The sequence below is a fragment of the Natator depressus genome, chromosome 6, assembly GCF_965152275.1.
Source record: "Natator depressus isolate rNatDep1 chromosome 6, rNatDep2.hap1, whole genome shotgun sequence".
Taxonomy (NCBI): Eukaryota; Metazoa; Chordata; order Testudines; family Cheloniidae; genus Natator; species Natator depressus.
This window is the reverse complement of record NC_134239.1, coordinates 26,897,885-26,920,266: the sequence shown is the minus strand read 5'-3', so window position 1 is coordinate 26,920,266 and position 22,382 is coordinate 26,897,885. Positions and strand designations below refer to the sequence as shown.

Here is a 22,382-nt window from a genome sequence, read left to right as displayed (position 1 = left end):
CTTTGAAACCTCTCTTTATAATGCGCATGATAATCAAGGTGGGTCATTTCCAGCACTAATCCAGGTTTTCTCACCACCACCACCCCCCCACACACACACACCCCCCTCCAAAAACCACACACACAAACTCACTCTCCTGCTGGCAATAGCTCATCTTACAATGTGCACAGCAATAATCCAAGTTTAACCAGAACGTCTTGGGGGGGGGGGGGGGTTGTAGGAAAAAAACAAGGGGAGATAGGCTACCTTGCATAATGACTTAGCCACTCCCAGTCTCTATTCAAGCCCAAATTAATAGTATCCAATTTGCAAATGAATTCCAATTCAGCAGTTTCTCGCTGGAGTCTGGATTTGAAGTTTTTTTGCTTTAAGATAGCGACCCTCATGTCTGTGATTGTGTGACCAGAGAGATTGAAGTGTTCTCCGACTGGTTTATGAATGTTATAATTCTTAACATCTGATTTGTGTCCATTTATTCTTTTACGTAGAGACTGTCCAGTTTGACCAATGTACATGGCAGAGGGGCATTGCTGGCACATGATGGCATATATCACATTGGTGGATGTGCAGGTGAACGAGCCTCTGATAGTGTGGCTGATGTTGTTAGGCCCTGTGATGGTGTTCCCTGAATAGATATGTGGGCACAGTTGGCAACGGGCTTTGTTGCAAGGATAGGTTCCTGGGTTAGTGGTTCTGTTGTGTGGTATGTGGTTGTTGGTGAGTATTCGCTTCAGGTTGGGGGGCTGTCTGTAGGCAAGGACTGGCCTTTCTCCCAAGATTTGTGAGAGTGTTGGGTCATCCTTCAGGATAGGTTGTAGATCCTTAATAATGCGTTGGAGGGGTTTTAGTTGGGGGCTGAAGGTGACGGCTAGTGGCGTTCTGTTATTTTCTTTGTTAGGCCTGTCCTGTAGTAGGTGACTTCTGGGAACTCTTCTGGCTCTATCAATCTGTTTCTTCACTTCCGCAGGTGGGTATTGTAGTTGTAAGAATGCTTGATAGAGATCTTGTAGGTGTTTGTCTCTGTCTGAGGGGTTGGAGCAAATGCGGTTGTATCGCAGAGCTTGGCTGTAGACGATGGATCGTGTGGTGTGGTCAGGGTGAAAGCTGGAGGCATGTAGGTAGGAATAGCGGTCAGCAGGTTTCCGGTATAGGGTGGTGTTGATGTGACCATCGTTTATTAGCACTGTAGTGTCTAATAAACGATGGTCACATCAACACCACCCTGTACCGGAAACCTACTGACCGCTATTCCTACCTACATGCCTCCAGCTTTCACCCTGACCACACCACACGATCCATCGTCTACAGCCAAGCTCTGCGATACAACCGCATTTGCTCCAACCCCTCAGACAGAGACAAACACCTACAAGATCTCTATCAAGCATTCTTACAACTACAATACCCACCTGCGGAAGTGAAGAAACAGATTGATAGAGCCAGAAGAGTTCCCAGAAGTCACCTACTACAGGACAGGCCTAACAAAGAAAATAACAGAACGCCACTAGCCGTCACCTTCAGCCCCCAACTAAAACCCCTCCAACGCATTATTAAGGATCTACAACCTATCCTGAAGGATGACCCAACACTCTCACAAATCTTGGGAGAAAGGCCAGTCCTTGCCTACAGACAGCCCCCCAACCTGAAGCGAATACTCACCAACAACCACATACCACACAACAGAACCACTAACCCAGGAACCTATCCTTGCAACAAAGCCCGTTGCCAACTGTGCCCACATATCTATTCAGGGAACACCATCACAGGGCCTAACAACATCAGCCACACTATCAGAGGCTCGTTCACCTGCACATCCACCAATGTGATATATGCCATCATGTGCCAGCAATGCCCCTCTGCCATGTACATTGGTCAAACTGGACAGTCTCTACGTAAAAGAATAAATGGACACAAATCAGATGTTAAGAATTATAACATTCATAAACCAGTCGGAGAACACTTCAATCTCTCTGGTCACGCAATCACAGACATGAGGGTCGCTATCTTAAAGCAAAAAAACTTCAAATCCAGACTCCAGCGAGAAACTGCTGAATTGGAATTCATTTGCAAATTGGATACTATTAATTTGGGCTTGAATAGAGACTGGGAGTGGCTAAGACATTATGCAAGGTAGCCTATCTCCCCTTGTTTTTTTCCTACAAACCCCCCCCCCCCAGACGTTCTGGTTAAACTTGGATTATTGCTGTGCACATTGTAAGATGAGCTATTGCCAGCAGGAGAGTGAGTTTGTGTGTGTGGTTTTTGGAGGGGGGTGTGTGTGTGGGGGGGGGGGGGTGGTGGTGAGAAAACCTGGATTAGTGCTGGAAATGACCCACCTTGATTATCATGCGCATTATAAAGAGAGGTTTCAAAGAGGGATGGGCTATTACCAGCAGGAGAGTGAGTTTGTATGTGTGTCTGTGGGGGGGGGGGGGAAGGGTGAGAAAACCTGGATTTGTGCTGGAAATGGCCCTCCTTGATGATCACTTTAGATAAGCTGTTACCAGCAGGACAGTGGGGTGGGAGGAAGTTTTTGTTCATGGTCTCTGTGTGTATATAATGTCTTCTGCAGTTTCCACGATATGCTATGCATCCGATGAAGTGAGCTGTAGCTCACGAAAGCTCATGCTCAAATAAACTGGTTAGTCTCTAAGGTGCCACAAGTACTCCTTTTCTTTTTTCTTTTTACGAATACAGACTAACACGGCTGTTACTCTGAAACCTATATTTTTTAAACAACTGGTATATGTCTGAATACTGTTGAGGAGCTTTTCTAATATTAATTTTAACTATAGAGAATTCTCTCACGATAGAGAATATTTTTACGAACTGAGAAGAATTTTAAATTTCCCATTTTTAAAAATCATATTGAGATTGCACTTGAGTGCTGTATTGGTTGAAGCATAAGTCTACAGAGATTCTGTAGTGAGTATTAGCAGAAGAGTATACACCTCCCAAATTTCCCTACAGCAGATATCAATATTCAATATCATATCCAGCTTCTGTGGTTGCAAACAATTAAACATGCTGGGAAAACCGGTGCTGTAAAATATAGACCATCTCTTGATAATAGTTTTCTGCACAGCAGACAGTTGAATAAGGTGTACAGAAACATATAGCAAATGCATGTGTTATTTGTTTTTGAGTCAAGTGGGGGATTTAAGTTTTAATTTCTTTTCTGTAATTCAACAACTTGAATAATTCTTTGAAAAAGTTTTCTTGCTACAGTTTGAAGACAGAGGTTTCTGTCAAAGATCCTGAAAATGCTTCCTCAGGCATTAGAGGTGATAATAGAGAGAGAGAGAGAGAGAGAGAGAGAGAGAGAGAGAGAGAGAGAGAGAGAGAGAGAAAACATTAGCAAATAACATTAAAAGGGGAAGAATTAACTTCACTGTCTTACTAGTGGTTTAAAACACATTCCAGATTAGAAACATCATGGAAAGATACACTTTTACTAGACATAGAATCATAGAATATCAGGGTTGGAAGGGACCTCAGGAGGTCATCTAGTCCAACCCCCTGCTCAAAGCAGGACCAATCCCCAACTAAATCATCCCAGCCAGGGCTTTGTCAAGCCTGACCTTAAAAACTTCTAAGGAAGGAGATTCCACCACCTCCCTAGGTAACGCATTCCAGTGTTTCACCACCCTCCTAGTGAAAAAGTTTTTCCTAATGTCCAACCTAAACCTCCCCCACTGCAACTTGCGACCATCACTCCTTGTTCTGTCATCTGCTACCACTGAGAACAGTCTAGAGCCATCCTGTTTGGAACCCCCTTTCAGGTAGTTGAAAGCAGCTATCAAATCCCCCCTCATTCTTCTCTTCCATAGACTAAATATCCCCAGTTCCCTCAGCCTCTCCTCATAAGTCATGTGTTCCAGTCCCCTAATCATTTTTGTTGCCCTCCGCTGGACGTTTTCCAATTTTTCCATATCCTTCTTGTAGTGTGGGGCCCAAAACTGGACACAGTACTCCAGATGAGGCCTCACCAATGTCAAATAGAGGGGAACGATCACGGCCCTCAATCTGCTGGCAATGCCCCTACTTATACATCCCAAAATGCCATTGGCCTTCTTCGCAACAACGGCACACTGTTGACTCATAACCAGCGTCTCGTCCACTGTAACTCCTAGGTCCTTTTCTGCAGAACTGCTGCCTAGCTATTCGGTCCCTAGTCTGTAGCGGTGCATCCCGCATTGCTCCAGAGTACAAATATGTATGAGTAGAAGAGGGGCTCCTTTTGCTGCCTATAGGAAGGTAAATGTTCTATATAACATAATGGTTATACACTTAAATCAATGGGCACACCCTTAAAGCAAGGGCATTTGGAAGCTTAATAGCATAAGTGAGGTTTAAGAGATAACAGTGTGTACTAAAATATCTTATCAAGGGAAACTCCACTTACCTAACAAAAAAGGAACATGAACTTGCAGGACAGTTTAATATATTCATTAATATACCCAGATATATGCAAGGATGCAATATGGCTCGTGGTGAAAGGAAGAGTTTGGGTGTCAGGAGACACACATTCACTCTGGACTCTGGCTCAGCATGCAATCTTGGACAAATAATGTTTCTGTCTCTGATTTTTCCCAGCCATAGGTGGGGATAATGTTATGCACCCCCATTAACTTTGTAAAATGCTTTGAGATCTTTGACAAAAGGCACTACATAAATATGAAGTACAGTGTTATCATGATATAGTAAATGATGACTGGTTCTGAGCCCAATACCAGTAAAATACTAGCAGATGAATACGGAAGAATTAGAGATTATGACATAGGGCCCAATTATCTCATGTACACAAATGCACAGTGAACTCAGAAATAACTCCATTGATATCTCTGGGTTTATACTAGTGTAATACTTATGGAAGTGAGAATGGACTGAAGTCCATAGTGTTGAAAACGGATCATCATATTTTCTGTCCTGAATGCAATGCTTTAACTAGTTACTGCTCAAATGGGGGGCAAAAATCACAATTTGTCTTATTACACATCTATCATAAGACCCATTATGGCAGCTTTTTCCTTAAGTAGCCAACCACAGAGTGACAGGTACATCCTACCTTAGTTTCCCTTTCTTCAGTCAACCAACTTGCCCATCCTTTCCACAGACCAGACCAGCAGCCATCTCATGTGTCCAGGAATGGAATGCTGTCCCTCTCAGAGAGTTCAATAAAATCCCAATTTCCAGGAATCATTTATTACTTTAAGTGCAGCCATACGCAGATCCCACCAAGTGAAACAGCTCACAAACCCCAAAGTAAAACAAGATAAAAGACAGCAATTCACCAGCTCTGCCATCCCTATCTTGGGATCTCCACTCTCCAAGTCACGTACCTAGAAGGTCACAATCCCTGTTCCATGATTCCTGTGTGTGTCCCTATTCCAGAGTCTATGCCACACTGGCCTTTTCGATTTTCTTGCAACTCTTCTGCCATAATCCTCATCTCTGGTCTTCTCCGAGTGGGCTCCCCACAGCCTTGTGCTCTCCATGCCTATGACTGCTGAGTTCCTGCAGAATCACCCTCTTCTCTTGGGTTTGCCCTGCCCTGGATCTTTCCTTTTACCTAAAGACTGCCATATGAGTCTTCAACCTGGTAGGGTTTCCCCTGCTCCAGTCAGTCCTGTCCCACCAACTCTCTACAGTTCTTCCTCTGCACCAGGTCATCCCCTCCCCACTCCTGTTCTCTGAGGGGGCTCATGCAGCTCACTTCAGGGAACCCTCACCATCTTGCTGCCGCTTGCTTCTTCTTTCTCCTTCTCTTAACTACTTCCTGGCTTTTTATCAGTGCTCATGTCCTGCCAGAACACTCTGGGATACTATGATGGCACTTTCTGGGGGAGCTGGAATGGTATCTTATGGCATTTCCAGTCCTTTTAGCACTGGCATTCCAGCACTTCCCAAGCACAGCACTCACCTTCTGTTTTTTATAGATGCTGCTAGGTGTTGTCTATCTGATCCTGCTGGGAGGCAGCTACTGTAGTTAGGTACAGGAGAATTGGACTTGTTCCCTTTTAAAGGGACCAGTCACCCTATGACAGCACACCTACACTTATTCTTGAAGAAGTTTGGCAATATTGTGACAACAAATGAATTGCCTCCCTGAGAATTAGAATCTAGGCCTTTAATATGGATCTACAAGTTCAAGACAACAGGTGCTTAGAGTGTGGTGGAGATATTGCCCTGAGCTTTGCATTTGTCTTTAGCCATCCCCTTGGCAAACGCAGGTAGCAGCTTTGATGGGCCCTGGAGAAAGCGGTATCTATTGAAGAGAAAGCCCCTGGGCAGATCCTCAGCTGGACCTGTTCCCTTTTAAAGGGACCAGTCACCTATGACAGCACACCTACACTTATTTTTGAAGAAGCTTGGCAGTATTGTGACAACAAATGAATTATCCTCCTATGAAGATTCATCTCCCATTGAAGTCAATGGGAGTCCTTCCATTGTTTTCAGTGGACTTTGGTTTAGGTCCTAAGAGAGGTTAAAGAAAGGTCAAACTCCAGGAAGAGAAGTGGTGCAGTCTTATCTGAAACAGTCTCAAATGGTTCAGACATGCTGCATCAGAAATTCTGGGTGTTCAGAATAGAGGGTCTGACTGCCCTCTCATCCTGAATTTGCACCTGTGTGGCTTCATTCATTTCTATAGGGTTATTCTGGATGTACACTGGTGTAAGGAAAAGAAGAAACACATGAATAATGAATAAGCACGTACAGGAATTGAATGTTTTAAATTCCAGGTAACAGGGCAGAATTTTAACAAGTCACAAAAATACAGATTCAGCAAGTGAGAATTAAGAAAAAACAGGAGAAAACACATACGCAGAGACATATTAATCCAATGAACATAAATGTACATACCATCCAAAATAATGTCCCTGTGGCCAGAGTTGCATATTGTTCAATTGTAGAAAGCACACTGAATATGAGGCAGATCAGCACTATAAGGAAACTGAAAAAAAAGATTGTAAACATTACTAAATATCTTATCCTACATTAGTAAAAAAACGGTTGGGGGGGAGGAAGGGCAGGCAAAATAAGCTAAATTTTAATTTAATTATTTCTTTTATTTCCTTTGTACCTATAGAAATAATTTCTTTTAAACATAATTGTAACAATTTGGAAGCCATTTTTCTTTTTGTGGAACTATTTATTTATTTATTTATTTATTTATTTTCAAACATGGAGTAAATTTGTTTTATTTAGTTGAAACTTGTCTGGGGAAGTTTTCTCCTTACAAGAATGCCACTGGTTAAGAAAAAAGAATGTTTGGACATTTTTATCAGGAAGACCAGGAAATTCCATGTGGTAAGTCAAACCTCTTCAAACCCTAACCTGTTTTGGACACTGCACTTGTGTTATAGTCCTGTTTTTGGCATACCCTTTGCATTACTTAAAACTGATTTCCAGTGGGAGCCACAGGAATATTTCAATCTGTATTTTACGAGAGCTTTTGGTCTTTCAACAATTATTTTAAGAAACTCATTTTTTGAAAACTATTTATTCCATTTACATCTGTTTTGTTTTTTTAAAATTGTGACATTTAAATATTGTCATAGGATTATATACATTCCTACCAGATTGTCGTTTTATACATTTTGCAAGTCATTTGGCATATATCTTTTGACATACAAGGAGTAAGGTTAGAATGACCCATCAGCCTTTTTTGGTCTATAGATCAAAACCTATAAGGTAATTTATTTATTTTATACAGGTTTACAGTGTCCCTCTTGACTATATTTGAATAAATAATTTTATTTTTAAAATCTTTGTTTAATTAATTAATTAGATTTCCCAGTGACTGACAAATATATATCTGATTCATGGAGGAAAGAAGTCACAAGCATAGCTCTGAATTCAAAGATTCCCTCTAGAATTTTATCAAGTTGTGGAAAAGAATTAATCTCTAATTCTAGTAATGGTTTTAGTTGACATCTAATGGGAGAGTTAATAGGGCAGTCAAATTTTCGTTTAAGTAAACCAAGTGGATGACACTAAACATCTTCAGCATTAGGTTAGAAGGGGTCAGAGAGTTGGAAAATGGGCATTCAGAGAACTGGGATTCTATTGTAAATTGTATGTCATTTTTGAATCCCAAAGAACTGATCAAATTACAAATGTTCCACGGCAGCTACAGTTTCATACTATCCATCTGCATATTTTCTGTTGCTCAACTAACTGCTAGGGCTTGTCTGCACAGTGGTGGGACGTAAATTCTAGTCTGCCCTAGAGTGTTGCACACTAACTGGCCTGGGTAGAGCCTGCTGGCAGGCACAAGAAGTTCCCTAGCATGCTTCAATGTAGTACTGTTATAGAAATTATAAATAAAGTAGATTTAGATTATATATAATCTGTTAAGAGTACAAGGCAGTACAGTATTCAATGGTATGTGACGAGATCAGTGGCTCTATATTTATTTTAATTAATGTAAAATTTTAATTAGGTTAATTAGTACATAATAATGGCCCAGATGGTCCTCCACAAAACCAAGCACAGAGAAGACCATGACGCACAAAAGGGAGGCAGCACCACAACCCCATCACCCTCATTCCCACCATTAGACCAAGTGGAAGCCTCTCCATGCATTTCAGGGTCCACTCTGGAGGTGAGAGAAAGTTGAGACTGCACAGATCAGGAAGAAGGCGCTAAAACTCTGTGTGTGTTGGTGTGGGATGGGGGGTGACATGGGGGCTAGTTAGATGTAGGTTGCTGTTTGATCCCATGCAGAACCTCCAGATCAGATAACACAGCTTGGGGGAACTGATGCTGGGAAACAGAGGGGTAGCTTGGTCCAGGGAAGCCAGTCCACTGGAAAACAGACCTGGTGTAAAACCATAGGGCCACTGTCTAGATAGCCCTGGCTCTCACATAGACTGGGAGACCCACCAAGTTTGTGGGGCAGATCCTATCGCGTTTGCCATGGGGCTGAGCTGTGTGCATGCACACACTGATTATACCCATCCAATGGGATAATATGAGGATGTTCCTTGGAGACTTCCTCCCACTTTTAGTAGGAAGAGATGGACTTGGATCAATACATTTAGAGGAAGACGCTGGCTAAATATCTTAAAAATAATCTCACTAGTCATCACAAGTAGATAAGTTATAAAATATTAAGTGTAAACAAATGAGGACTGGCAACGTAAAACATATTTGAAATACTAGTAGTTATAGTATAAGCATTTCTAATTTATCTAGAGTACTATAAGACCCTCATTACAATAATATTTGAGCACCCCACACTCTTTAATATATTTATCCTCATGACACCCCTGAGAGGTAAGGCAGTGCTATTATCCCCATTTTACAGATGAGGAACCAAGACAGAGAGGCTAAAACTCAGATCCACAAAGACTGAGGTAGCCCAGGCTCCCTATACAATGAATGGAGAGATGGGCACCTTAGAATGCCATCCACAAAAGCCAGCACACTAGGCAGGGAGCCACCTAAGCTAGCCAATGGAAGATGCCAATGAGAGGGGTATGTCCTAAACCCCTTCCCCTTATGGAAATAGGCACCTAAGTTAGGGCTGGAGGGAGGTGCCTATCTCTGCTGGCAATTCATGAATGGGAATCTGTCTCCTGGAGTCAAGCTGCTTAGACACTTAAGTTGGTTTTTGTGAGAGTGAGTTAGGCGTGTACCTCACTCCACAAAAAATGGCTGAGTGTGAAGAAGGAAGTAGTAGTGGTGGTGCTGGTGCCCACCTTTAACTTATAGTCCAGTGGGTAGAGCACTTACCTTGGATGTCCGAGAGCAAGCTTAAATCCCCCCACCCCCTTCTGCCTGATGGGGAGAAAGGATTTCTCCTGCCACCTCTCAGGCGTTATGGATACTATTACGAAACTCTTCTAAGGGCACGGGGAGGGATGTTTGTGTTAAGACTTTTCTCTCTTGTTTCACACGGATTAGGCTAATAAGCAGAGAAAAAGGAATTTGAACTTCTCTGTTTAAAAGAAAAAAAATCACAATTCAGATGTATGCAGAGAGCAGTTTGCATTTCATCACCATATATACCCAGTGTTCATTGCAGGTTTTAAGATATATATCAGACATGTAGTAATGGAGAACATATGGTTATGGATGAAATATAAATGCAAGTTCACCTAGGATTCTTGCAGAAGGCTTTTTATAAATTCCACACATCTTGCTCAACCTGTCTCATTCAAGTTTTTCTTTTCCCTCACTGCTGTTATTTATCTTCCTGCTGACATCACAATACCTTTGATATAACAGATTTATTTACTTCCTCCAAGCAAACCTAACCCTCTGGTTTTCCTTTTGGATTGTTCAAATTTGCAAATGAAATTCATGGTATTGAAAATGAAGGATTTACAGCACTGGCTTGAGCCAAATGGAATAAGGAATCATAAAAACTTTCCCATGTAGCTGTGTCAATATATATGAGAGAGACACATGTACACAGTGAGGAGCTGTACAGGCAAAGAGGTTAATACAGGGACCGGCTGCCAGTATTTTAAACAAAGGTCTCCCACAGAAGTGATGAAAATTTACCAGTTCAGGCAGAAAATCTGCTCACCTGTTGCTTGTCGTAACAATGGATGATAAAGAAAAACTAATGATATTTTACTTGTCCACCAAAAAAAAAAAATGTTCTTTGCGATAGCTATATGTTTTGTTCCTCCTAACTAGAAATAACAGATGCACAGAGAAGAGAGTTTGGCACCAGGATGCAGCTAATAGTTTGAAATCTGTACACACATTACCCAAGCAGCTGTTCACCCCATTTGTACTCTCTAGAGTCTCCCAGGGAAGACATGCCATGAGAAATAGCATAGTCACTAGCTCATACAAGTGGGTGCAGACACATATAAATATCTAATGGTGTCTTAGTAAAAAGCCTGACAAATGCTAAAGAGTTGCCTTCAAGAAAACTGAAGTTGAATGCAGTGTTGTACATGGCATATGCCTGCCAGCATCCATGACTGAGAACAACAACAACGACAACCACTGGTTGACTCACCGGTTACAAGATTTACCCAAAAAGAAAAGGAGGACTTGTGGCACCTTAGAGACTAACAAATTTATTTGAGCATAAGCTTTCATGAGCTACAGCTCGCTTCATCGGATGCATTCAGTGGAAAATACAGTGGGGAGATTTATATACATAGAGAACATGAAACAATGGGTGTTACCATACACTCTGTAACCAGACTTACAGTCTCTACGTAAAAGAATAACTGGTCACAAATCAGACGTTAAGAATTATAACATTCAAAAACCAGTTGCAGAACACTTCAATCTCTTTGGTCACTCGATTACAGACCTAAAAGTGGCAATACTTCAACAAAAAAACTTTGAAAACAGACTCCAACGAGAGACTGCTGAATTGGAATTAATTTGCAAACTGGATACAATTAACTTAGGCTTGAATAGAGACTGGGAGTGGATGGGTCATTACACAAAGTAAACTATTTCCCCATTGTTTCATGTTCTCTATGTATATAAATCTCCCCACTGTATTTTCCACTGAATGCATCCGATGAAGTGAGCTATAGCTCACGAAAGCTTATGCTCAAATAAATTTGTTAGTCTCTAAGATGCCACAAGTCCTCCTTTTCTTTTTGCGAATACAGACTAACACGGCTGCTACTCTGAAACCTGTCAAGATTTACCCAGTTAATAAATTTGACCACCAGATGGCAGCACATCACTTTCCTCTTTCAGAAAAGGTTATTATTTGACTTTTTCCAAACATCAATAAACACCAGCAAAATCTAGTCAATGAGAAATGGTGCAAATCTGCATCTATTACATACAGTCAGTGAAAAGAAAACTCCTATCAGATGAGAATTTTTTCCATACAGTAGCTCATGGTAGTCAGCAAGGAGTTAATTTTGGATTATGACTGAGCACACCCTAGCAAGAAAGGGTAGAAAATAGGTGTTGTTTCATATTGCTGTGAAGCAGAACACATCAGGGTTAAGGGCAGCTATGCATGAGAAATAATACTCCCTGTGGGTCATTGTCTCAATTAATTGCACAGCACAGAAGCACTTTTTCTGCATTTGCCTGATGTACCAGTTTCTCTCCAGGGTCAGCTCTAGGCATAGACTAAAGGGCCCAATCCAATGCCCATTGGAGTCTTTTGATTGACTTTAATGAGCTCTGTATCAGGGCCTAGGATTCTACATCCAGGTGGGCATCCCAGGGGAACACTGTGGTCGGTCCCAACCATGGCAGTCCTGAATTACTCTGATGCCTGAAGAATCTTTGCTGATCTAAGTCTTCCTTTGTCATGGTACAGAACTGAGTACAAACCTTTTTGAACCAGGAAATGATACAAATAGAAGACTACATAGGTTACTGCTCGGGAGGGACCAGGGAGTGATGAGGAGGCATAACGTTCTTATAGGTGCTTAGGCCATAAGTACACAGAAGTTTCACCCTTTTTCTCTTCATTCATATTGTATTAAATGCACTAGAGATATATTAATCAAGCATGGAAGTTACAATTTTCCAGTGCCTAAAAGTCAAGGTGTTCAGACCGCACATCTACACTGCATCAGATTGTGCTTCCCAGCTCAGGTAGACAACCAGGCACTAGCTCTGCTCAAGCTACTATGCTAAAAATAGCAGCGTAGCCAGGGGTAGCAGTAGCTTGGGCTAGCTTCCCAAGTACATCCCATCCGGACCCACTGTGTATGCCCTTGGGTAGCTAGCCTGAGCTGCCGCCAGTGCCACCCCCAGCTATATTGCTATTTTTAGCATGCTAGCTCAAGCAGAGCGAATATGAGTTTGTCTATCCAAGCTGGGAAGCTCTCTCCCAGCTGCAGTGCAGATGTACACAGAGTAACGGATGCAATCACCACTGTGACTCTTCTCCCCTTGCACTATTTCCAAAAAAGGAAAGAAAAGAAAACTGATCAGACCAAAATAGGGGGGTTCAGTTTGACATTTAAAAGAATGCCTAAGCGCCAGTCTGTGTTAAAAACAACAGATGAACAGCTTGTTTAGGCACCCATGTTTAAAAGTGGGGCAGAGAGGGCATGTGTGCTTATTATGCATGAGATATCAGAATGCATATTGAATGGACATACAGAATGTACCAACTGCTTTGATGGGAATGCATTCACATTTCTATGGGATTACAGATGCAAAAATAAAATGCAAATGCATTATTTGTATATGGAAAACTGGATGCATGATTCACAATGAGCACGGTGCTAACAAAAATTCACACACCTGCACAGTATGAAAGTTTCAAATACTTATAAATTAAGTCCTTTGTGAAACAAAGGCAAATTTCTTCAACATATCAGAATTTGAGCTGGCTGGGAATTTGCCATTGGGATGATTAAAGAAGCAGAAGGAACCCTGTGAGTTATATCAGCAAAGAAAAAACTAAAAGTATCTTTATTTCAGATCTGGTGTAACACAGAGCTTCTCTTACATTCGGACAGCTCACACATGATCGAATGGAATGTTACCCAACTTCTCCCTGCACCCACAAAGAAAATTCACCACGAGGCTGAGAAGCAATAAAAGAAATTGCAGACTAAAGGATAATTTGATAGGAAAGATAAAGGCTTCTGAAAATACAGGCTTCTCATGGCAATGCCTGCTCAACCACCAATTAAGTGGTGGTAGTGGGATACTAGAATATGCACTAATGGTCTACAATAACCAGCAAGAGCAAGTTCTAAGCCCTCCTCTTGCGTGGTGGCTTGAATTAATTTTGTGTTTTTTAAAACATGCTTTTCTAATGTTTAAAACTATTTTTTAAAAGGAGATTTAAAATGAAGGTGGTTTTAACTGTATAAAGAATGCTTTCCTTCTGATAATTGAATCCTTTGAGACTCAAGGAAGAGTATCCCAAACACCATTTGAAGGGCTTTGATCTATGTAAAAGTTCTTTGTAAGTTATAAGGGGGGCTGGAAGATCCCACTATCCACCTGTATGCTATTTTATATTATTATTATTATTATTACCACCACCTACCTGTCATATATTGCTTTTTATCGCAGATCTCAAAGGAGGTCGGTAGCCTTATGCCCAATTTACAGACAGGGCAACTGAGGCACAAATAAATGTGACTTGCCCAAGTCACCCAGCAGGCTCAGTGGCAGAGTCATGACTAGAACCCAGGTCTCCCAAATCCCAGACCAGTGCTCTTCCACCAGGCCATACAATCTTGTTTCTGCATTTGTCTTGTGTAAATTATACAACCATGGCATTCAAGGAAGATTTTTTGATGCCTTCATGTGGGAGATTTATCTGGTACTTAGAGAAGAGAGAGAGGTGCACAGAACTGGCATAAACAAGCACAAAATGCTGATTCAGAGTCCCAGGGCAGGTCTAGCTGAAGCAACACAAAACCCAAGTCATCTTGGCAGCATTACAAGGGCAGTGAAAGACAAACTGTTCTTAAACAAGAGGTTTTCTTTCAACACCAGGAACGTATGAGGTTAAAAATAAATAAATAAATAAATAAATAAAGATTTAGTCATCACCTCAAGTTCCATATCTTAGGGATGGAAATAAATTTCTCTCAGATTGGCATGGGAAGATACTTGTAAAGGTGCCACCTGTTTTTGAAGTGGCAAGAGCAAATGCTAATGCATTGGCAGGAAAATCCCTATATTGGCAATTCTGCTTTAAAACCTATGCCTATATGTAAAACTTGTACTGACATTCAGTCAAACCCTGCTCAGATAACAGTGCATTTCCAACTATCTAAAATTTTTATTTTTAAAATAAACATTAACAAGCACTTATTCTGCTTCCAGGAAGAGGAACTTTTCTAAGTTATTGCTATACAAAGCCCTGACTGAAATAACTACTGTATATTGGATATTTACACATGCATAAACGTTAATTTTGTGCAGGATCTCCCACCTGCAAGAGAGCTTGAGATGTACCTATCTTTTCACTTACATACTGCTTTCCCACAAACATACCCATGTAGCACCAGTCTCTTGTGCAAGCAGTGTCCTGAATGTCAGATGAAAGGATGCGATGTGCAACTTTAGAGAAAAAAAAAACGAGGAGTACTTGTGGCACCTTAGAGACTAACAAATTTATTTGGGCATAAGCTTTTGTCGGCTAAAACCCACTTCATTGGATGCATGCAGTGGAAAATAAGTAGGAAAATATATATACACGGAGATCGTGAAAAAATGGATGTTGCCATACCAACTCTAATGAGACCAATCAATTAAGGTGGGCTATTATCAGTAGAAGAAAAAAAAAACCTGAAAAAAAATCTGAAACCTGCAACCTTAGAGAAAGTCATCTATGCTATCCAGGAATTTATCTGAGGGGAAACTTATTCCCCAGCTCTCCCTGTTAATACTAACACACAACTCCATTAATAAGGAAAGGGACTCCTACCATCACAGGTAGAATAGCAACTCAGTCCTGGCAGCAGCACATTGTACAATCACGGTCTAGTGCAGTGCAAAAAAATTAGAGGTTGAAGAAATCTCTTAGGTCATCGTGTCTATTGCCTTTCAAATGCAGGAAGGCTCACTGCTGAAGATAATGTTTTGCCACCATATCATTAACTACCATTATGCTGCCAAATGATCAACATCTGTATTTCAATGACAACTTTGGTCTGTGCCCTCTGATGACAGTCACACATTTTCTAAGTTTGCTAACAATTTCCATAACATGTTTAAGAAAATATTTTCAGGGTGTTTCTCACTCTCACTCTCTCTCTCTCTCACACACACACACACCCCTCCCTATTCTTTTAATGCATCATTTCAGTTAGAAATGAAGGGCCATATTCTCTGGCATGTTCTCTTTCCTGTGTGCCACTCAAAGAGCACAAAGGGAATGAAATCTATTCAGCTGAGGGTTTCTCTGGTGTGGAGGAATCCCCTGCAGGCATAAAGCTGGCTTAACTAGCTCCTCCACCACCACCCCAACACAGCAAAACAAGGAGGGGAGTGGGCAGAGGATGCTTTGCTTTGGCAATCCCCAGATGTTGGTGAGCTCCTTGTAAACTGTATTAGCTACTAGGGTTTAGAGCAGCCTTCAAGCTGCTCTAAACTTTGATGGAGTTGTGGCCAGTATAAAACCAGACAGAGAACCTAGGCCATAATTTTATCAGGTAACAAACGTAAGAAAAATTTACAGGGACTAGAATTGTGGGCATGGCTCTACACAGACATTGTTTGCAAGAAAGTGTTCTTAATGAAAAGATACAAAACAATAGGAAACAAAGATATAGTCAATCACAGTTTGGACGCAAGCCTGACGTTTATTTGCATCTCAGCACACATGCTGTACACATGCAGATCAAAGGATTGTTTTAAGTCTAGTTTCTGTTCTGGAATACACAATATTATTAACAACTTTGCCCTATTGAGAGAGTTTGGGTAGGAGGGTAGGTCACTTGGCAGCATTGGATGCATTCAGAGCATAGCTGGGTGGAAAAACATCAGTGTTAATGAAAATTAGTATTCATGGGGTTTTTTTACTTGCTTCATTCTCCATTTAAATTTTTCATAAAAAGGGAAACACTTGCACACCATTTTTTGTCATGCAAATCAGTTTTTGCTTTGAGAATGTTGTACCTGAATTTCCTCTGATAATGAAGAGCAAATTTGTTCCATGAAAAAAATGTCATTATCAGAGAAACATGTTTCCATATTCACTGCAAAAGTCGTGCTTGCTAATAGATAAGACGAAAATAATGCCCTGAATCTAATTCTGTAATACTCCAGAAACATCACTTTCCATATGCAAATTCCTGCTACGTTTTGCACTTCTCCAATCCTTGGAGCAAGACTACTGAGTGATGCTTTGTAGGAAAATAAAATATCCACAAAGCCATTTGATCCTGTAATGAAAGTCTGCAATGTTTTCACAAAATAAGGGAAAGTCTTCGTTACGAATTTTTTCCTGCCTTTCTGTGACTGAAGTGTCAACATGACATTAACATAGCTCTTTGCATGCCAATTCCAAGTAGTTTATATTCTAAGGCTCTCACCCTGTAACAGCCTCTAAGAGATCACTGGATCCATACAAAGCTCCATTGAACTGGCTCTGCACAGCCACATCTGTCTGCTCACACGGAGCTCAGGGCTAATAAATACAAGGATTTATTCTTTGATCTAAAGGAGATACTCCAACAACATACATAACTAAAGTGTTCACTTAATTAACTTTTTCCAATAGCTTTTTCCTGTGTATAGCATGCTGTCTGGATTTGTAACTGGATCTAATGTACAGTTCCACAAAGGTATCAAAATGTTCTCCTGACCTCCAGACAGACATAATTTATGGGTTACACCCCAGTTGAGCAATTCAGCAACATTTTTAAATAACTTGAATAAATGCATCCTGCCAAATTGTTTTTTCATAAATCAGTTCTGAATGCCAGTTATTTATGGAGCATCCCTGGAACAACGTCCAAATGCTAACGGCTAGTGTTACAATGTAACGCAAATTACCACCACCTTTTCCAAGAAGCAGTTCATGGCCCATTTCAGACTTGCTAAATCACATTTTGGGTGATACAAAATTACTACTTCCTTTAAAGGTAGAAGAAAAAAAATACTAGAGCCAGATTCCTCTGGGAGCAAGGAGGATATTCTTTACAGTAACAAAGTATAAATTCAGAAAACAAATTAATCATCTGGACTATGCCTTTGTCCTCAAAGTCAACTAACTTCTAATACTCAACTTCAAATAACTAATCCTAGGAAAGCCTCAATAGTGTTCTGAAGGGTAAACACATTTTTTTACATGCCCCACTTATAGGATCAATCTTCAAGTTTGGCCAAGCCATACTTAATGCAGGACCAGAGTGTTGGGGACAAAGATGTCACTTACACCATAAGCTGCTGGGGGGGGGGGGGGGAGCGTGTCTAAGAGTCCCTGGCACAAGTTAGAGCAGCTTCAGGACTACGTATCAGCTAGGGATTCCCAGTCAGAGGGACTACCCCTACACTGAAAGGAAGGCATACCCTTAAGTGCATTTCTGGATAGGGGCCAAAGCAGTCTTTGCAGGCTCAAGCTCTTTGACTGCTGCTTTATAACCACAATACTTAGTTTTTATATAGCACTTTACATGTTCAAAGTGCTATCAAAATATTAACAAATGAATTCCTATAAATCCTGTGCCTTAATCTGTGCATGCAGCCAGTATCACAGGAAATGTTACAAGTAATAAACAAGGCCAAAGGGAAAATACCACCTAGCTCTGACAAGCTATTGGCGCATGATCATAAGGATTGAGATGTTTTTCAACGTTCTGTCAAGAATCAGGCTGCTTTAGCAATTCTGCACACAAAGGACCTGATCCAAGGCCCCATCAATAAAAGTCCTTTAGATTTCATTGGGCTTTGGTTGAGACCTGGAAAGACTACTGCCATGCCAATGACAAAACCCACATCTACCTATCATTAAGGATAGAAGACATGTAAGGAAAGCATCTAATGACAAGCACATACAGCAATTTAAATAATAATTTGACAAAGGTTCTTGGGACAAATTCTTAGAAATTAAAAAGCTCAAATATAAAAAAAATGAAGTTAGTGGTTTTGAGTACAAAAGGGGAACATCTCAGATACCCATTCTTTTCTGCATTGCTTCTTTTTCCTTTCCGGATATTTTTCAGTAAGTCTCCTCATCACAAGGATGAATGATAGTGTGAAATAAATATATTACTCTCTCACACACTCAAGAAACCTATGTTAAAAGATCATTAACACTGCTAAGTCAAGCACTCCAAAGTAAAGAAATGCTAAAATTAAGGTTGCCTGTGCAACTGTAATTTGACACCCTTGTCTACATGCATTAGGATACAGTCTTTAATTACATGAGCACATGCTATTTTGTTCCATAGGACCCTGCCTCATTCAGTGCACATGATGGATGGATTTCAGTTAATGAGCAGCTATTCAATATTGTTTTCTCCTCATAGTTCGGTGTGACCCCCATGCTTTATTTACCAAACACTATTCAAACCCTGCTCTGAAACCAGAATAAATTAATTTTCTCATAGGCCTTTCTATAGTACTCATTACTATAGTACCTAAGGTTTTTTGGCAAACAATTTATTTATTTCCACAACACCCTTGTGAGATGAAGAAGAAGTATCCCTATTTTACGAACTGAGACAGAGAGAAATTAAAGTCAAAAGTACCCAAAATGAGTGGGTACCGAATTTGAAATACCTAGGACCTGATTTTTCAGAGTTCTTAGCATCATACAGCACTTAATATGTTCAAAGCACGACTCACAATTATTTCAGCTGCATATTGAGTGCTCAGCACTTCTGCAAATCCGGTTCCAGGGTCTCAAGTGGTTTTCAGAAAATGAGAACGCACTATTAGTAACCACCTGCAAAAAGTCTGGTTCAAGTGCCTTGCTCAACACCACACAGGAACTCTGTGATGGAGACAGGGACAGAATCCAGCTCTCCAAGGCAGCATTCAATTGTCTTAAGCATGAGACCATCCTTTCTCTTCCTACAATCTCCCGCCTCATTCACTATACACATTCCAACATCCGAACAAATGGAAGCAGGGGACCTATAGACAAGCCTCTTTCACTACCCAACTTTAATTCACTCCCAGAGCAAGTCGATTCTGTATACTGAATGAGGCAGAGGTCCCGTGGAGAAAATAGTATGTGAGCATGTAATTAAATACTATAATAACACATACACACAAGGAGGCAGAGAAAGTTGCACAGGCAATTTTAACTCAGGCATTTCCTAACTTTTGAGTGTTTGACTTTGTAATCTTAATATTATTTTATTGTCGTTTGTGTGTGAATATACAGATACACATATAATAGATACTGTATTTATAATTTCCTATATTTTAAAAAAAAGCAAATTGAAAAAAGAGACCTGCTATCATATTGACACTCACATATGTCAGCAGCAGGATTAGAACCTTTAGAGCCGCAGCACAGACTTTTGCCGCTTGGAGGTAATCGGCGCTGCAGGTCTTGAAGCCAAGCCTGTAGAGGTTGAGTGACAGCCTTATGCTCTGCACCACTGCACTGGAAGACCAGGCAGGGGAACTACAGCTGAAACCCCACAAACAGGGGCTACACCTACTGACTTGATGGGATCAGCTGACTAGCAATAGATTGCCGATTGGTCACTTATCATAAAGCTTCCTATTCCTGCCACACTCCTTTTCTGAGCAACTAGTCACTAGGTCTGCTGCTGATCACACCCCGAGACCAAATTCCTGCCTCCTCAGCTGGTTCCCACTCCCTCACCCTAACTCCAGTTATTGGCTCTGGCTTGACCCTTGGTGCAACTGACTCTGGTTTGATCCTTGGCATGACCCCGACCAGTAGCCTAACTCTACTCTGGGATCTGTCCAAAACTTGATTCTCTCATATGGTAGTCTTTCCATTGATTTGAATGAGCTTTGGATCAGGCCTTATTTTCATAGTGATTTTGCTCAAACTTTACAGACCATGGTGGGCAAAGGAAATCCAAAATTCATAATATTATGAAACACAAATGGGCTCAAGCTGTCAAACAGATAACTAGTTTTTCTGTGTGTGAATGAAGCATAAGCGATAATGCATTAATGATACTTTCAGGTAGGTCTGCTCTGTATTTTCACAACAGCTTCTGATTAATGTGTTATAAAGTTGGAGGTGTCAGACTTTCAGGAAGTGTTATATCACATACCAGCAGCTCCCTTTGTTTTAACCAAGAACAACATTTGACTTGTGCTTTCTTGTGGTAGCAAATGAACTTGTTAACCCTTTCTGCCTGCTGGAGAAAAAGCCTCTCCAAAAAAGTCTTCTAAATGTGTGTGTTAAATAAAATAAACCCTCATCTCTGCTGGGCTTCATACCTTCTCCCCCAAGGGCCATTCCCCCAAACCCTCACCATTGGATTCTGTTTGTCTGCAACTCACCGGTGGGCAAGTGTATGTAAAGCTTTCCGAGTCACCAGTCTGTCCAATATGCAGCTGTATAATGCAAATACTAGTGCTGTAGCCTCAAACTTTTGATGAAATCATGTTTTGCTAAACAGCTTTTTAGTAGTCAACAATTTTATTAAAGCAAAGTTTAACCTCTACTAAGGATACAGCTTTGATAGCTATGACAGGGTGACACAAATTGGAAGTACATTGTACTGCTCAGATTAAATGCTGGCAGATTCCTATCACATTCATCAACATCCATGATTCATAAGGTATTTACATATACAGACTATGTTAGTTCATTAAAAATGCATGACAGCATCATTATTTAATCTCATATATCTTTGTGGTTTTAACGTCTTAAAGTTTCCATAAACTAACATTTAGTTTTCAGATTTTATTAGATAGTGGTATATAAAAAAGGTATTCTCAGTTTGCAGACAGTAAAAAAAGATTATACTGAATATCACAAGCTATAATAAAGTAGATCTCTAATTAAAAATACATTGCATTGCAAAGTGTACAGGAAAAATGGGATATTGTTTGCCTAACAAGTTATTTCATGCTCTACCCCACACTTTCCTGGGTTTCCACACTGTTTTCATTACTATGCTAGTGCACAGCAAAGTCTGTGATATAATTTAGCTTGGGTGTCTAATTAACATTACACCAACACATCTCTTTCTGGCTAATATTTTTGGATCGTTCCGGGGATGAAAATTCAGGTACATAGCAACATCTGGGAGAGAGAAAAAGGTAGAGTTTCTGTGGATGGAGGTAGCAGCCACTGGGAGCAAGGAGGAAGGGGGCCCAAAGCACAGATAGAAAGATTGATAGCAAGCTAGAGCAGGAGCTAAAGAGGATGACATGCTGGGAGAAGTGGATGATGGAGTAAGAGAGTTTGAGGGACGGACAGGTTTGTGTAAGCTAGGCGTCAAAGGATGACATGAGCTCTGCAACCCTGTGTTTATAGAGCTATTCGCAATGTGTCATTGAAGTGGAATGTCAAGGATATAGGATTAAGTGCATATATTCTGGATATACCAACCAGTGGTTTGAAAAGTGGGGTGAGTGAGGAACTTTGCCTTGTTAAAAGCAGTGCAGACAAAAAATAGATAAAATCTAATATGTTGTAATTTTTTAATTTAGTTATTTAAATTGTAGTAAGTTTTTCTTTTTTAAAAATAAACATCTTTAAAATGAAATCTGATTTGAATACAAAATATATTAAGGCCTAAACTTATATTATAATCTTAAAACATTTAAATAAAAATGAATATGCTAAATCCAAACATGAATTAAAGGGGCTACTTTTCTGTATAAAGAATAAGGGGGAAAACATTTAACTTTTCAGATCAAGCTTTATAAATATGGCATAATAGGTCAGGTACAAAACTAAGGGCTTGATCCTTGGGGAGCAGCGGGGGCTGTACTATGGGTGCAAGAGACTAGCAGGCATCACAGGCGTTGGGACTCAGCCTCTGACTCCACAAAAAGGAAAGGAG

General features: G+C 40.6%; 1 protein-coding gene across 1 annotated transcript in view; it reads right to left on the bottom strand.

Annotated features, from left to right (window-relative positions):
• The window catches only part of KCNQ1 (potassium voltage-gated channel subfamily Q member 1), a 537,929-nt gene that overhangs the window by 443,457 nt on the left and 72,090 nt on the right, over positions 1 to 22,382 (bottom strand). Inside the window, exon 2 of the mRNA XM_074954860.1 lies at positions 6,862 to 6,952. Coding sequence (XP_074810961.1) covers positions 6,862 to 6,952 — 91 coding nt within the window. The remainder of the gene's footprint in view (positions 1 to 6,861; positions 6,953 to 22,382) is intronic.